The 15,669-nt window shown below is 35.1% G+C and overlaps 1 protein-coding gene and 1 long non-coding RNA gene across 2 annotated transcripts; both read left to right on the top strand.

Annotated features, from left to right (window-relative positions):
* Nucleotides 1-2,931: 2,931 nt before the first annotated feature.
* Nucleotides 2,932-4,269, top strand: LOC127533637 (uncharacterized). The gene is made up of 3 exons (XR_007941404.1): nucleotides 2,932-3,040; nucleotides 4,059-4,112; nucleotides 4,215-4,269. It is a non-coding gene; the product is annotated as an uncharacterized LOC127533637 (long non-coding RNA).
* A 793-nt stretch (nucleotides 4,270-5,062) lies between these two features.
* Nucleotides 5,063-15,421, top strand: LOC110958902 (collagen alpha-2(I) chain-like). The gene is made up of 14 exons (XM_051947690.1): nucleotides 5,063-5,110; nucleotides 6,952-7,005; nucleotides 7,914-7,967; nucleotides 8,056-8,109; nucleotides 8,306-8,359; nucleotides 9,605-9,658; nucleotides 9,772-9,816; nucleotides 9,894-9,938; nucleotides 10,265-10,372; nucleotides 12,267-12,320; nucleotides 13,304-13,357; nucleotides 13,528-13,581; nucleotides 13,739-13,846; nucleotides 15,085-15,421. The coding sequence occupies exons 1-14, from the start codon at nucleotides 5,063-5,065 to the stop codon at nucleotides 15,355-15,357; spliced, it is 1,059 nt and encodes a 352-aa protein (XP_051803650.1). The 3' UTR covers nucleotides 15,358-15,421.
* The last annotated feature ends 248 nt before the right edge of the window (nucleotides 15,422-15,669 follow it).

The following is a 15,669-nucleotide window of genomic DNA, read 5'->3' as shown; positions in this document are numbered from 1 at the left end:
TTTGATTGTTGCTTTTTTTTGTTTTCAGGGAGAGATTGGAGCTGTAGGTTTTACTGGACCACCAGGCCCACCTGTAAGTTATATTTAACACAGTGTACTACAACAAAAACATCATTTTAGAATTTATTATTGATTAAATAATGTTTAATAAAAGAAGAGAATGTGTTAATTTATCGTGTCCTCAGGGCAAAATGGGCCCCGGAGGACTGAAAGGTGTCTTTGGAGTTAACGGACCTCCAGTAAGTAAAGAAGCAGTTCATTAAAATTGCAATCAAAGTTACCATTTTTTTAAAAAAGATGTTAATTTATTAACCGTTTCTGCTGTCAGGGTCATCAAGGTGAGCTGGGAATCAGAGGAGCAGCTGGACCACAGGTGACCAGATGTTTACAGACGTTCTTTTATTAGTAGAGAGAGAGTAATTTTAACCCGAGTTTACCGTAATAAATTATGTTTACAATGTTCTGTTCAGGGAGATCCTGGTCCAGGTGGAACTGTTGGGTTACCTGGTGTCCGTGGTCCTCAGGTACAACAAAAACCTTTGTATTCAGAGCTGTAGACACTGTTTGGTCAGAGTCAAACACAATAACTGCAGCGTCATCTGTTGGTTTGCATTTACAAATCTGTACGTAGAGACGCTAACTGAACCAAATAGTTCTGTGGTTCTCCTGCGACGAACCATTTTTAGTTCCACAAAGAACCTTTTCTCTCCTGTTAGGTTTGTTTCTCAGGAAGCAAAGAGGCTCAATTTGACCCGAAATGATTAAAAAAGAAGTAGAAAAACATAGATTAACGTAAGCACAGTCGAAGAAATCCCCTTATACACATTTAGCAACTTCACTGCTTGATGCTAAATAAGTTGTGAATTAAAATGTCAAACAAAACTTCCTGACAGGGAAAACCAGGACCAAGTGGACCTTCAGGCCCTAAAGGCGACCCTGTGAGTAAACCTTAAAGTAAAAACCTGAATAATGTTTAAACAGCGTTGAATTGTAGATATGAGTCTGTCGTTTGTCTTTGCTTGTTAAACCAGGGGGATCCAGGAGATGAAGGAGACATCGGAGAACCTGGACCAGCTGGACTTCATGTAAGATGATGAGGCCAAAAGTGTCTGCAGAGAAAATATTAATTACTATACTTTATTTAAAAAAAAAAGAACAAAAACCAAAGCAGACAAATGACTCAAAGCAACAGCTACCAAACAAAAGCTAGCAACCAAAAGTACTGTAACATTTTTCTCAAACTGATAGAACTATACGTTTTGCAGTGAAACTGTGTTTTTTGTAGGGTTTTGTTGTTGTTGTTTGTTTAACCCAAAATACATTCAGGGTTTGAATGCAAAAGTACACATAAATAAATATCTAATAAGACTTTGTTTAAGATTACAAGAAAAGACTGTTAAATAAATAATATGAAGCTTTGTATAAGAGCTACACCGCCTGTTAAAAGCTGTAGGACACTGTCTCATTCAAATAAAGTAGAACCTGTCCTACAACTTTTGACAGGGGGTGTATTCCATCATATGGATGTGATCAGGGCAGGACTCTGATCATACATGTAAAGTTTCAGGCAGATTGGAGCATGTTCAGGGCATTTACACAGCATTTGAAATTTCATGGCGAAGGATCAAAATTCCAGAGGCCGCCACGGACACGCCCTTTGACTTTGGAAAAAGATTTTAATAACTTTGGCTCATTAAGGCCTCCTGTATGTACTGGTAGAATTTGAGGTGAATTGAAGTTTCCCCCTAGGAGGAGTTCGCTCTAGAAAAAAATGAAAAATGGGCAAAATCTGACATTCAACGCAAAATAGCTCACTTCCTGTTGGCTTTGGAATGTGGCTGTCACTGACTTTTTTGTTCAGCCTGATGTGCTGCATATGTGTACCAAATTTGGTAGATACACCCCCTGTCAAAAGTTGTAGGACAAGTTCTACTTTATTATTACCTCCGCCAAGGAGGTTATGTGACACCCGGCATTTGTGTCTGTCTGTCTGTCTGTCTGTCTGTTAGCAAGATAACTCAAAAACACCTGGGCAGATTCACATGACATTTTCAGGGAATGTAGACTATGGTAAGAGGAAGAGCTGATTTAATTTTGGTGGCAATCCGGAAAGGATCCTGGATTCTGGATCACTTTGAATTTTTTAGTATGTTTCAGTATGTGGGCCAAAATATGACAAAAACATAGGTTAGTATGTCGTCCAAGAAATTGGAGCAAGGTGTCCAGATAGCTCAACTGGTTAAGAAGGTGATTCGTAAACAGAACTGTGTCAGAGATGCAGGTTCAATTCCAGCTCATGATCCTTTACTGCATGGGTTTCCTGTTTTCCTCTCTATCCTTGGCGGAGGTCTGCACTCTCTGAGTGCTTTTCTAGTTTACATATTGAATTATAAAAGTTCAAGTAAAACCGTTAATCTTGTCAACTCTCTTTAACAAAGGAGATGTTAATTTCATTTGGCATTATTAGCATATTTTGAAAACAATGTTGCTAATTTTGTTTTTACAGTTCAGAGATTATCAGTGCACTGTGCTACATTTGTTTGTGATGCGATGAGTTTGCCTGTTTACAGTTTTTGTCCTCTTATTCTAGGGACTCAGTGGGAATCCAGGAAAGCCCGGACCCTCAGGTGATCCCGTAAGATTACTGAAAGCAATTTCATTATTGACTAAATATGTAATAATATAATGTTAACGAAGCGTACATTTTCTTTTGCCCTTTTGGTTCCAAACTACTGAACTGAATGTGTTTTCTGTTTGATTATTTGTTTGTTGTTTGTCTAAATCAGGGAGCTAAAAGTCGACGAGGTGATAAAGGAGATCTGGGGTTTAAAGGAGACCTGGTGGGTTTAGTTTTTCCTCTTCATGTGATTATTGAACAGTTTATTGAACCGATCAGTGAATCATTTCATCTTCTTGTTGTGTTTTTGGACAGGGAGCTGCAGGGCCTGCAGGGAAACGAGGGTTTAAGGGGCGTAAAGGCCCAACAGGACTTCAGGGACTTCAGGGACCACCAGGACCAACGGGATTTCCTGGACCCACCGTGAGTAGAATAAACACCGCAAAAATTCAAAGTCTTACCAAGTCTATTTGTCTTATTTTTGGTCAAAATGTCTCATCCCACTTGATTTAAGATAAATTCACTTAACAAGAGACATTTCAGTAAGATAAAGGGACTTGTTTTAAGGCAATGCGTCTTAAATATCTTGTTAAGTCAAACAATCTTGAAATTATCTTGTTTTAACCCTCGTTTTGTGCTGCAGGTCAAATTTATCTTTTTTTCAGTTTGAAAATGTGGGGTAAAAAATATTTTGACAGTGAAAACTTCCACATTTTCAACATTTTGGGAAAATTTTTGAACATTTGTTGATGGAAAAAAATAAATATTAAAACAAATGTTTCTTTAAGAACATTCGGAAAAAATCAACCAAAATCCAGCGAATTTCGCCGGATTTTGGTTGATTTTTTCCGAATGTTCTTAAAGAAAATACTTTAAGTTTTACTGATAAATATGGAATCACTTTAGATATTTTTAGGATATTTTTGGAGATTTTTATTCATTTTTTTTTAAATATTTACAAATTTTTATACATTTTTTTATTTTAAATTTTATTTCTTGCCAATTTAAAAAAAAAAAACTTTAAAGGGAAACTTGTAAGGAATTTTCTTCCTGAAGGTTTTGCTTTTTAAAAAAAAATAAATTTGGGAATTTTTTTGCTGAATTTTTGGATTTTTTTCAGAAAAGGCAACAATATTTTTGGTGCTGTAAATGAGGACAACAGGAGGGTTAAGACACCTAAGCTTGACAATCCTGGTAAAATAAAGCTTAAAACAAGTTTCTCAGCTAATTTTAAGATTTCAATTTTCTAAATATAATATCTTACTTCAAGAAATCTTACCAAGCCATTTTTCACTTGTTCTATTGGCAGATTTTTCACTTATTTCAAGGTAAAAGTTCTTTGAAATAAGTTTTTAATAAGTTAAATGATGTTCATCATTGATGCAACAGAAAGTGTAATTGAAGTTTTGTTTTATACCGTCTTTGTCTGTCGGCGGCGTAGGGGGTCGATGGCGTCATGGGGGACCAAGGCAGGCAAGGAAGAGACGGATTTAAGGTGGGTTTAAGGAAGCTTATTGTGTAATTATTTCTATTTAAAGTGCATTTTGTGCAATCGTACATATATGAACAGTATATATGTGTCTGTATGTGCATGTAGGGCGATCGAGGACCAACCGGTGTTCAAGGAAGTCCTGGACCTCGAGGAAACAAGGTAGAACAAAGATGGACACTAAATTTGTAGTAAAAACAACCGAATATCTGTGTAGAAAATTTTTATTTATCAGTCATGTTAATTTAGAAGAGAGGTAATGAAATCTAGAGCTGAAGTTATTACAATCCAGAGGTGTCAGTATTTTCCAAGTAGTTTGATGCTTTTTTTCACTTTTATTATTTGGATTTTGAAATATTTCCAGTAAAGAGCGTCATCACAGACAAAATGGGAACTATCACAGCGATTCGTGTTTCCTCGTCATTTATGCTCATTTTTTCTGTCAAAGGGTCGAGAAGGTCGAACGGGATTTTCTGGGCTGCCTGGTCCTGTTGTGAGTAAAATATGTTGAATCAAATTACACGTATGCAGGACATTTAGAGCAACGACCGAAGCATCAAAGATAAAATAAGACTGGTATTATGAATCACCCAAACAAGTTTAAAAACTGAGGTTAAGACGGTACACAGTACTATTTATGGTGTGTGATTTAAATTAGGGATTAAAACCCAACAAAATATTGTAGAAAATGCAAAATTACCTTGCTTTAATTTATATTAAGACTAAGACCCTACCGTACTATTAATTATAGAGATTAAACTCACTAATTTAAATATTAAGTCTAAGATTATACATGTTACTAATTATGGAAATTAACTTGATACATTTAAATATTAAGGCTAAAACACCACAGTACTAATATTTATGGAAATAAACCTTGCTAATTTAACCCTGTAAAACAAAATACACGTATACTGTAGATACTGAATCTAATGTTGTTGTGTTTGCAGGGAGAGATGGGAAAATCTGGAGAACGAGGACCTGAAGGAGAACCTGGTATTAAGGTTCCTATGTGGCTGCACTTCTTATTCTGTATTAAAGTGACTGCAGGTTTCAAGCTAAATTTATTTTAACAGTTTTCTTTTCAGCATTTGTCAATAAATAGCTTTTATTTAAGGTAGTAGTCTACCTATAACTAAGAATTAAAACTTGAAATTTTTGAATTTTTTTTCCCTTTTTTAACTTTACTACATTATTGTACTTTATTATTGCTTATTTTTTGCCAGCATATAAAGGAATATCTTCAAAAAACAAGTTTTTGTTGGGGTATGCCATTTAATTTGGCATAGCAACCACCATAGCAACCAAAATGAACAGCAACGACCAGTCTTCCTACCCTCAAATTGCGTGTATTTTTTTCATAACCCCTTTGATATACTAAAAGAAACCTCCCCCTAACTATATCAGCCTTATCGTAGGCCTAACCTGAAAACTTTGCGTGGATTTGCCATCTCGTTGCAAGCGTACCTAGCGATCGACATCAGCAAACCAAATTTTTTTTGCGGTAATCTCTTTGAATCTTGTTATTTTGGCATTTTTTTAATTAAAAAATGGTGAGAGAAGACAGAAGAAAGAGTAGATCGATTAAATTCTGGTAAATTAATCACTGACTTGTAGCCTAGCCGCGCTAGACAATCCACGGCAACGAATTTAATTCTCTGCCAGGGTGGGTCTAGTTACCCTCCATAAGGCTCGAGGCTGGATGCTCCTAAAACTGGCCGGACCAATCACCATGAAGTGTAGAGTCAGAAGGCGGGCGTAACTAAGTGATGACAGAGGCGCGACGATTCTGACAGAAACAACCGGAAACAACTAGCCTAGCCGCGCTAGACAACCCACGGCAACGAATTTAATTCTCTGCCAGGGTCGACAACAAAAACGACAACAGTCGTTGAGCTCCATTAGCACCGACCCTGAATAATCTTTCTGTTAACATGTCTGTAATATACTTGAGCTTCACCCATTGACTGTATAAATAAGGCTTCACCGAACTACCGTATCCTCTGATTTCCGGCGCTCTCGGAGCCTATTCGTTGCGCTGATTGGTTGTATACCTACCCAATTGCTGCAGAGTGATTTGATAGATAACCTTTTAGCCCGCCTCCCTCCCTGTCGAGCGTGCCTAGACCCTTGTGCCTTCAGAAACATGGGTCTAGCAGGGCTAGGCTAACTGACTTGCACTCTTTTAGCCAAAGAAAGAGAACTGCCTAAGGAGTCAGCACCAAATTTGGTGTTGATAGCTATTTTCCTTCTGAAGATATTTATTTTGCAAGATTTTTTGTATCTCGCCAAATCTGTTGCTACCATGGAAACTATAAAATGTGGCAGACTTTAGCTAAATGTAAAATGCTTCTACTAAATCTATCTTTCTTTGTGCCAAGTTTTGTGTTGATTGGTTGCATTGTTTAGAAATGATAGCAAAATAAGTTGTTTAATAAATTAGGGTCGACTACCACCTTAACAGTTTACCATTTACTGAAATTCATTAAATATACAGTAGCCTCTAAAGGTGTTTGTCACCATTTTAAAAGTGTGAATTTCTTTGCATTAAATAACAAATTGTCAAAGCAAATGACTGCATTTTGGTTTTTATGTGTGTAATTTGTTTGTGTAGGGAGTGAATGGAGTTCCAGGGGTGAGCGGATCTAAAGGTTTGAAGGTGATCACACCTTTATAAAATCATCTAATTAAATTTAAAACAGCAACATCTGCTCCTTAAATATACACTAATACCATAAGGATGGGACTGTTTTTGTTTTGTTTTTTAGGCCGATGAACGTCATATTCTCTGCCTTTAGATCCAGTTTAAATAATGAAAATGTGACTTTATCTGTTCGTATTTTAGGGGTTTCAAGGTGATTTGGGTAGCAGAGGACAGGACGGCAATCCTGGATCACCGGTAAGACCAACTAACAATATATTCATGTATTCATATTCTGAATCTGTTCAAACATGGATGAACAAAGCTCAATATGCAGTCAAATGTCTGCTTAAAGGAAAAAGGTGTTGGATCAGAACAGCTTCAGTGTTCCTTGGTTCTTCAGATATGTAGACCTCTGCTACATCTCCCAGAGCTGCTGAATGGATATTCTCAGTCACCTGCAGATGAGCTCATCTTCTAGTTGCTCTTGAACAGACTTTTGGCATTTTGGACATTATTTTTTTTGGTCAGTTTGAACAGCTTTATATTATTCTGGACAATTTTTAGATGATTTTGAGCAATATTTTAAGTCATATTGAACAGGTTTGTGTCATTTAAGAGAACTGTGAGTCACTTTGGACAAATTTTCGTCCTTCTCGAAAATGCTTGAGTCATTTTAAAAGACTTTTTTAGTTACTTTGGACAGGTTTTTGTCATTTCATTACTTTTGGTCAGTTTGGATGGATTTATATTATTCTGGACTATTTTTGGGTCCCCAAAATTGTATGTGAAATGCTTCATTGTATCATGCAGTATGTCTGTGTTGAAATATCTGCGTTTGTTGTGTTTTCTGCTCATTTATCCACATTTTTCCTTTAATTTGGCACTCATCTGTATATGTAATTTAGCTTTGGCGTCCATATAAGGAAGGCCAGTGTTGCATGCGTTGTCTACATGTATAAAAAAAGTGAAAATTATGTTTACTGGTTTATTTTGGTCGCTGAATTCATGGAGGTATACAGCATAAATTGTGTAAAACTATAATATACACACGAATGTACTAAAACTAGGAAAGTAATCTTAAAAATTTCTTCCCCCTGGGAGCTATGAAGAGGTAACCAGGACAGGAACAGATGTGTGGATAACGAATATCAACTTTCTTTCAGGGAACGGTTGGTGAAAATGGAATAAATGGAGATTCTGGACCTCTAGGACCTAAAGTGAGTTAATTTTTCTATATTAAACACAGAACAAGCTCGTTTTCTTGTCTTGCGGTCTCACACCTGGATATCTGGTGATTTTCCACAGGGACTTCCTGGGAAAACAGGATCTAGTGGTTTCCAAGGTCCTGTAGGGAAGAATGTGAGTCTTCAGTACACTTGTTATTAACTCTGGTTTAATCGCACAAAAGAGATTTATTTTGAGAGCAAATGGGAACAACTGCAGTGGGGTAAGAGGCTAACAACTATGCATTCTCCACGCTGTTTGTAGTTTAGACAGCATCTTAAGTTAAGTGAGATAAAGATGTTAATTCATTAACTGAGCTGTTGATTTCCAGGGAGAACCTGGCAGCAGAGGGATGAATGGAACACCGGGAAAACCAGGAGAGAAAGTGAGTTTTAAACAATTTCTACATGAGGCTTTTACAGGTAAATCATCATAAGTTCATTCATTCATTTTAACTCACAATGCCTTAATGTAGAATTTGACATTTTAAGTTAAATATATTTATCTTCAGTAAAGTAGCAAAAAATTAGTAGATTCCACTAAATTTGTTTATGGTGTTCTGCAGTTACGTTTTACTTACACACATAAGTTCAGTTGCTGCCCTGTAAATATTAATTAACTGACTATATTTGATTAATCAGTTCAAAATCTGTGGAGTCACAGGAGTGCCACATCAAACTATAAATAAATAAATAAATAAGTAAATAAATAAATGTGGAAATATAAAGTAAAAGCAAAGAGAAAATTTTCCTATTTATTTATTTGTTTCTCTTTATATTTCCACATTTCTTTATTTCTTTATTTTTTATTTTTCTATTTTTCTTTATATTTCCACATTTATTTATTTATTTATATTTCCGCATTAATTAATTAATTTATTGCTCTTTATATTTCCACATTTATTTATTTATTTATATATTTATATTTTGATGTGGCACTCCTGTGACTCCATAGAATCATCCTATGAATTGTGAAAATGTAAAGCCGGGATAAATTAACTTAACTTTAGATAACAGGTTCAATGAACTTAATATATTGAGTCGAAAAGCTCGTCGTATCGACAGTGACACCCATGCTTGCTTTCCTTTTGATTTTTTCTGAGTTTAAAATTTTTGTTATCATAAAACAAAACATCCACAAGTCAGTTTAGTGTGTATTTAAAATAAAACATGTATGTAAAATGCACAGTAAGGTTCCAGCACGTCTGTTTTCTGAAACAAAAAAAATTGAGAGTTTTTGTGGAGTTTGTGTTCTCTAACGCTGCATCCTGCATCCTGCTTATATGCTGGTTTGGTTTCTTACAAGCTTAATTTTATGAGTTGAGTGAACTCTCAGCTGTTTATTCAACTCATAATATTAAGTCAACATGTCTGATGTTTACAGGATCTATGGTGGACTGAAAAAAATAAAAATTTGAAATTTCAAGTTCAGTTAGCTGGAAATTTACATGAATTAAAAAAGATGAATTGATTTGACTCAATGATTTTATGATGTTTTGCAGTGCAGCGTGTATTCTTTTGAGAGAGAAAAAACACACAGATAATACAATGCACACTATAATTCTGATGATCAGGAACTTTGTAGCCAAAGTGACGCTAAAAGATAAATAAATAAATGTTGTTTTCTTTAGGGGGTTGAAGGTAATAAAGGCGCCAGTGGACCTGCAGGCAGTGAAGGACTAAAGGTATGAATATTTTAGGCTTCATATTTTCAGTAATACATTAATCAGCAAGTATTACACACTCATGTTATGCATTATACATTTGAATTGAATGTGATTGTAACTTTATTGTGAAGGGTAAGAGAGGAGAGGAAGGACCAAGAGGAAAAGAAGGACCCTCTGTAAGTAAATGATCTCGCTAACAGTGTAAGTATGATTGATTATCTGTTATTTTAGGTGTTTTTTTGTTGTGTTTCAGGGTGAGATGGGGATGACTGGACCACAGGGATACAGAGGACCTCCAGTGAGATGTTTTCAGTGACTCATTCTCTCCAAACATCCAGTTCTTTGCTCCTTCATTCATCAGCTCGACTTTTATTGTTGAAATATTGTCTGAACAAGTTAAATGCAGTCAATTTATCATTTCCTAAGCTTTGTGAGCACATTATGTGAGTCTTTCTCTGTTCACCAGGGTTAATTTTTGCAACACGTTAGCTTTTGTGTTTTCTGTCGCTTTTCTCTGTCCTCACAGAAAGCCTCCATGGTTTGATTGTGAATTGTAGTTCTTTTTTTTTAACCTTATCATTTTGTTTTGTTTTCTTTTTTTATGAATTCATTTTGGTCCTGCAGGGTATCCAGGGTAAAATAGGACCATGGGGGGACGTTGGACCTCGAGGTCTTCCAGGTGATCCGGGGCCACGGGGACCAGTGGGCCCTCCTGGAGTTCCAGGTTACCCTGTAAGTTTATTTTCATGCTTTTATTGTCAAGAAGAATGTTTAGTTTTGTTGTTTTCTAGATGTGCTGGTCCGCTCAACAGAATCAGCTTTCTCGCTAAAAAGGTTTTCCAGGACGAGTGTTTTGTAGGATTAAAGATTTAGTCAAGTTAAAAGTGAATTACAGCAAATCAAAGCTATTGGAAAATAATACAAGCGTTTATAATGTTATTTAAGCGAGACAGCTGTACAGATTATTATTCACTGGTAAATGTGTGAATAATTTGCATTCCTGCACAATCTGTTCTGTTGTTTCGTGGTATTTTGAGATTTCGTGCACGAACTTTCTACACGGACAGAAGCTCAATGTTCTTGGTCACCACCTTTCTGCTAATCACCCCAACGGATCAGGAAGAAGGCAAAAAGTTAAAGCAAACAAAAGAAAAAAAATCGTGTTTTCTGCAGTTGCTCCAGACCTCTTCACTGCTCGATTGGTTTTCCTCAGTCCTGCCAACATTACCTTAAACGCTCCATGTTGCACAAGAAGTAAAGACACCATAACATTTTAACTGGTGCAGTTCCTGCTGTCCACGTAACGGTTATCTGATGCAGTCCATGACACCAGTGAGTCAGCACGCTGTTGCACTTATCTGAGCTTGTTGTTTGCCATCACACGTCAAATATCAGCCACGGATTAAAGTCGCACATTAAAATTTTAGGCTTTGAAAAGGTCAGACGTTTTTAACACGAGTTTCCTAAAAGTGTCGCATGTTGATCAACCTGATTTGGACATTATACGCCCTTTAAACATTCCTCTCATGACCACCAGAACAACAGACTCTGATCCAAAGAGCAAACAGAAACTTTCTTTGTTCTCAGTTTTGGAGTTTTACCATTTCTTTCTCTGGTTTAGTCACCAGATGCAGTGAAGTCCAGATCTGGTGATCCACCATGAAGCTGCACTTCATCTAAAAAAATAGAAATGCTACATCAAGTCCAATTGATTTTCACAATCTGGATGTCCTCTTTGAAGGAGCTTCAGCATGTTTATTTCAACACCACGATAATTCCAAGCGCTTTACATAAAACATGACAAACATACAAATCAACATCAAGTTAGGTGGAGACAAAAACATAAAACAGGAAGTAAAAAGTTTAAAATATTCGTGATTGAATTAAAAGACAGAAGCAAACAGAAAAGTCTATGCTCTCCTTAATTTCTTTTTAAAGTGTGATTTGTGCTGCAGATTTCCACTTTTCTAAGAGTTTGTTACAGATATGTGTAGCGTAAAAAGATGGAAGCTGCCTCGTTGTGTTTCATTTTGACTGAAAACAAACCGGAGAGATCTGGATTTTTTCGAACACGGCAGCAGATCTGAAATGTGTGATGTATCTATAAATGCATTATATTCCTGCAAATCTTTATAGCTGTCCAAATAATAAGATATTATGGAGATAAATACATATATTATTACATATTATAGGCAATTTTATCGTTTTTACTCGTGTAAAGCTACTTAATTTAACAATAAAATCCCAAAAATACAAGTGTAATTACAATGATTAATTCTTAAAATAATGGAATAAAAAGTGTTGTTGTTAAATTAATTCAAACCATTACAGCATCTCTGACAGTTAGATTTGTTGACCATTTAACTGATCATAAATGTGAAATTTTCCAGCTTTTTTGTTGTGTTTACACAGATTATTCCCTGTACATCCGATGGTATTTAATGCCGTTTATAACTATTTTACAGCCAAAACATGACAACAACACACAGACTTTGCATGTAATATTTTGCAAAAACAGTGAAATAATCATTTCAACACGTAAAACAAAGAAAACCTGCTGTTCCAAGCTCACTAAGATGAGTGTGTTGTTAATATTTCCAGTTTTATTTACCCTCTTCACATTTAGGGTAAAGACGGAACTCAAGGACCAAATGGATCAGCTGGTGTTAAAGGAGAGAAGGTAAAACTTTCTATCTGCACTGGAAAAAATGCTCCTCTCAAAACAAGGAAAAATAAACTTATTTCAAGCAACTTTTACCTTGAAATAAGGGGAAAAAATCTGCCAATAGAACAAGTGAAAAATGACTTGGTCAGATTTCTTGAAATAAGATATGATCTTGAGATTTTAAAATTAGCTGGGAAAACTTATTTTAAGCTGTATTTTATCAGGATTGTCAAGTCTAGATGTCTTATCCCTCCTGTTGTCTTCATTTACGCCAACAAAAAATATTGTTTCCTCATCTAAAAAAAATCAAAATCCCAGATTTCTAAAAAAGAAAAAAAAAAGCAGATTCTTCAGGAAGAAAATTCCTTAAAAGTTTCCCCCATTTTTAAAAATAATTTTAAAAAATCCCCAAATTTGGCAAGAAATAAAAGTTAAAAAATATAAAAATTGTAAATGTTTTTAAAAAATGAATAGAAATCTTCCAAAAAATCCTAAAAATATCTACAGTGAATACGTACATATTGGTAAAAATTCTAATATTTTCTTTAAGAACATTTTTTTAAAATGTTTCTTTATTTCCACCAAAAAATGTTCAAAAATGTCGCCAAAATTTTAGAAAATGTGGAAGTCTTCACTGAGAAAATATTTTTTTTCCGCATTTTTAAACTTTAAAATTGGTCAACATGACCAGCAGGACGACAGGAGGGTTAAAACAAGATAATGTCAAGATCGTTTGACTTAAGATATTTAAGATGCGTTGTCTTAAAACAAGCCCCTCCATCTTGCTTAAATGTCACTTGTTAAGTGAATTTATCCTAAATGAAATGAGATGAGACGTTTTTACTAAAAATAAGACAAACAGACTTGGCAAGATTTTGAGTTTTTGCAGTGTGCTGAGAATTATCTGCACTTTTTGGCTTTCTGAAGTGATCCAGCAAATATAGATCAATGATGGAATAATGTGAATAAGTTCATAACTTTTACTGTCGTGTCTTCAGGGATCCAGAGGAGCTTCAGGGCAGCAGGGAGTCGCTGGTCTCGATGGTGAGGAGGTAGATTGATTAGACTGTGTTGGTCACAGATTTGACTCTTTAAAAAAATGTCCATTGAACTGATAGCAAAGGTACTAAAGTATCTGAAAGAGAAAACGCAGTACGATCAGATAAAGACATGATGATAAACGTGGTGATTAATTAGAGTAACTGAGTGTTTTTATGTTCAGGGTCCAGCTGGACTGAAGGGAGCTGAAGGAGCAGTCGGTCAAAAAGGAAAACCTGTGAGTAAATGTGAATATAAACTTTATTTTTGCTTCCTATAATTATGGATTTATGATCAGTTTAGCAAAATTATTTTAGATCAATAAGAATCTCTGACAGTTTAAGAATGAATCAGTCTTAAAACTCTGAAAACCATTTGTTTTACTTAAATTTCAGGGCGATAAAGGAAAACCTGGATCTGCTGGATTTAAAGGACCAAAAGGAGCTGAAGGTGAACGAGGAAACCGAGGACCACGAGGACCAGCCGGAGCACCAGGAAAACACGTATGTAGTTCTGAAGTTTTAGTTTTAACCTCCTGTTGTCCTCATTTACAGGCATCAAAAAATATTATTTCCTTGTCCGAAAAAAATCAAAAAATTCAGCAAAAAAATTCCCCAAATTTCTGAAAATTTGCAAAACCTTCAGGAAGAAAATTCCAATAACTCCTTAAAAGTTTCCCTTAAAAGTTTTATTTAAAAAAATAATAATTTAGCAAGAAAATTCTTGTAATTACTATTTCCAAAACATGAGTAAAAATCTTCCAAAAAATCCTAAAAATATCTAAAATGATTACATATATATCAGTAAAACTTCTAATATTTTCTTTAAGAACATTCACCAAAAAATCAACCAAAATCCAGCGAAATTCGAATGAATTTATGTAAAAATACAACACATGTAAAAAATACTCTAACTGTTAATAACCATAAAATTTGCATTTTTTCATAAAAAATGTACGTTTTATCATTTTAAAAAATAGATCAAAAATTGAAGCATTTTTACATAAAACGACCGTGAGTGTACGTTTACTAGTTAATCTTAATTTGCAAATATTTACTTTTTATTGAACTACTTCAGTTAATTCTAATGAAGTCACTAAATTTAAGTTTAATACTTAAATATATATAAATAAATATAGATATCAATATAGATATAATATATGTACATATCTACATATAGATAGATAGATAGATAGATAGATAGATAGATAGATATGTTATATATTTAAAGATTAAATGCAGTTAATGAGAACAGAAAAAATGTTGCTTCTGCATTTTTACATGGATTTGTTTGTTTAATGACAGACGTCTTGTATAATTGCAGAAATTTAGGTATAATCTTTAAATGTGCAAGATGTCGTTCATTTGACAACCAAATTCATGTAAAACTACAGAACCAACACTAAAGTACATTTTTTCTGTTATTCTCATTCACACATTTTTCATGTTACTTTGCATTCGATGTATAAATTCACATTCTATATTTGCACATATATATTTGAGCACTATGCCAATCAATATAACTGTCTATATAATATGTATTTCCTTTATTCAATCATTATGTAGACATCTTTTATTAAACATTAAAGTGAAAAAACAAGTCAAAGCTGACACCTACAGCGTTGTCTGTCTTATGTCGTGTCTATACAGACTTCTGAGCCTCACTGGAGTTTACTGAATATTTCTATTAAAGTCTTAATTAAATTAAGTGACTGTTTTTCCTCTTTACCGTCTGTTTGTAGGGTTACAGAGGTTCACCAGGAGACAGAGGAAAACAAGGAGTCCCAGGACTAAAGGTCTGTCAGTCACCCAGAAACAGAAGCCATGATGAAGGACTGAACCTGACAGTGTGTGTGATGGTGATGAATCCACAGGGTGAGCTCGGTACCAGGGGCCCATCAGGACCGTTTGGACCGTTTGGAACTGGAGGAAACACCGGAGCAGCAGGAGGCAAAGGACAGAAGGGGCTCGGTGGACAGACTGTCAGTAACACAGTGGGGCTATCTGGTTATTAATGCCGCCAAATATGTCCGTTCTTACATCATTTTAAAAGCACACACCCTCTGTCAAAAGTTTTGAGACGGGTTTTAATGTATTTGAATGAGAAAGTGTCTCAAAACTTTTGACAGGGGGTGCATGTTCTGATGTGTCGTGATGTTTGATAAATGCATGTTTGATTGTGACACAGCTGATGTTTTCTCATTTCAGGGTCCTCCTGGTAGTTTAGGTCCCCCTGGACAAATTGGACCTTCACCAGCTGTATGTTCATTTTAATTTAACACTAACATGTTTCTTTTTTTAAAAAAAAAGAAATACAATCCACTCGA

This window comes from Acanthochromis polyacanthus, chromosome 4, assembly GCF_021347895.1.
Source record: "Acanthochromis polyacanthus isolate Apoly-LR-REF ecotype Palm Island chromosome 4, KAUST_Apoly_ChrSc, whole genome shotgun sequence".
NCBI lineage: Eukaryota > Metazoa > Chordata > Actinopteri > Pomacentridae > Acanthochromis > Acanthochromis polyacanthus.
This window is presented reverse-complemented; position numbering and strand designations above follow the sequence as displayed.

What these genes read in the sequence shown, in the direction of transcription:
- LOC110958902 (XM_051947690.1), top strand. Translation starts at nt 5,063, where the DNA reads ATGGGAAAATCTGGAGAACGAGGACCTGAAGGAGAACCTGGTATTAAG. An exon ending in CGGGAAAACCAGGAGAGAAA is followed by an intron (nt 8,360 to 9,604) that starts GTGAGTTTTAAA and finishes TGTTTTCTTTAG; the next exon opens with GGGGTTGAAGGTAATAAAGG. An exon ending in TCGGTCAAAAAGGAAAACCT is followed by an intron (nt 13,582 to 13,738) that starts GTGAGTAAATGT and finishes CTTAAATTTCAG; the next exon opens with GGCGATAAAGGAAAACCTGG.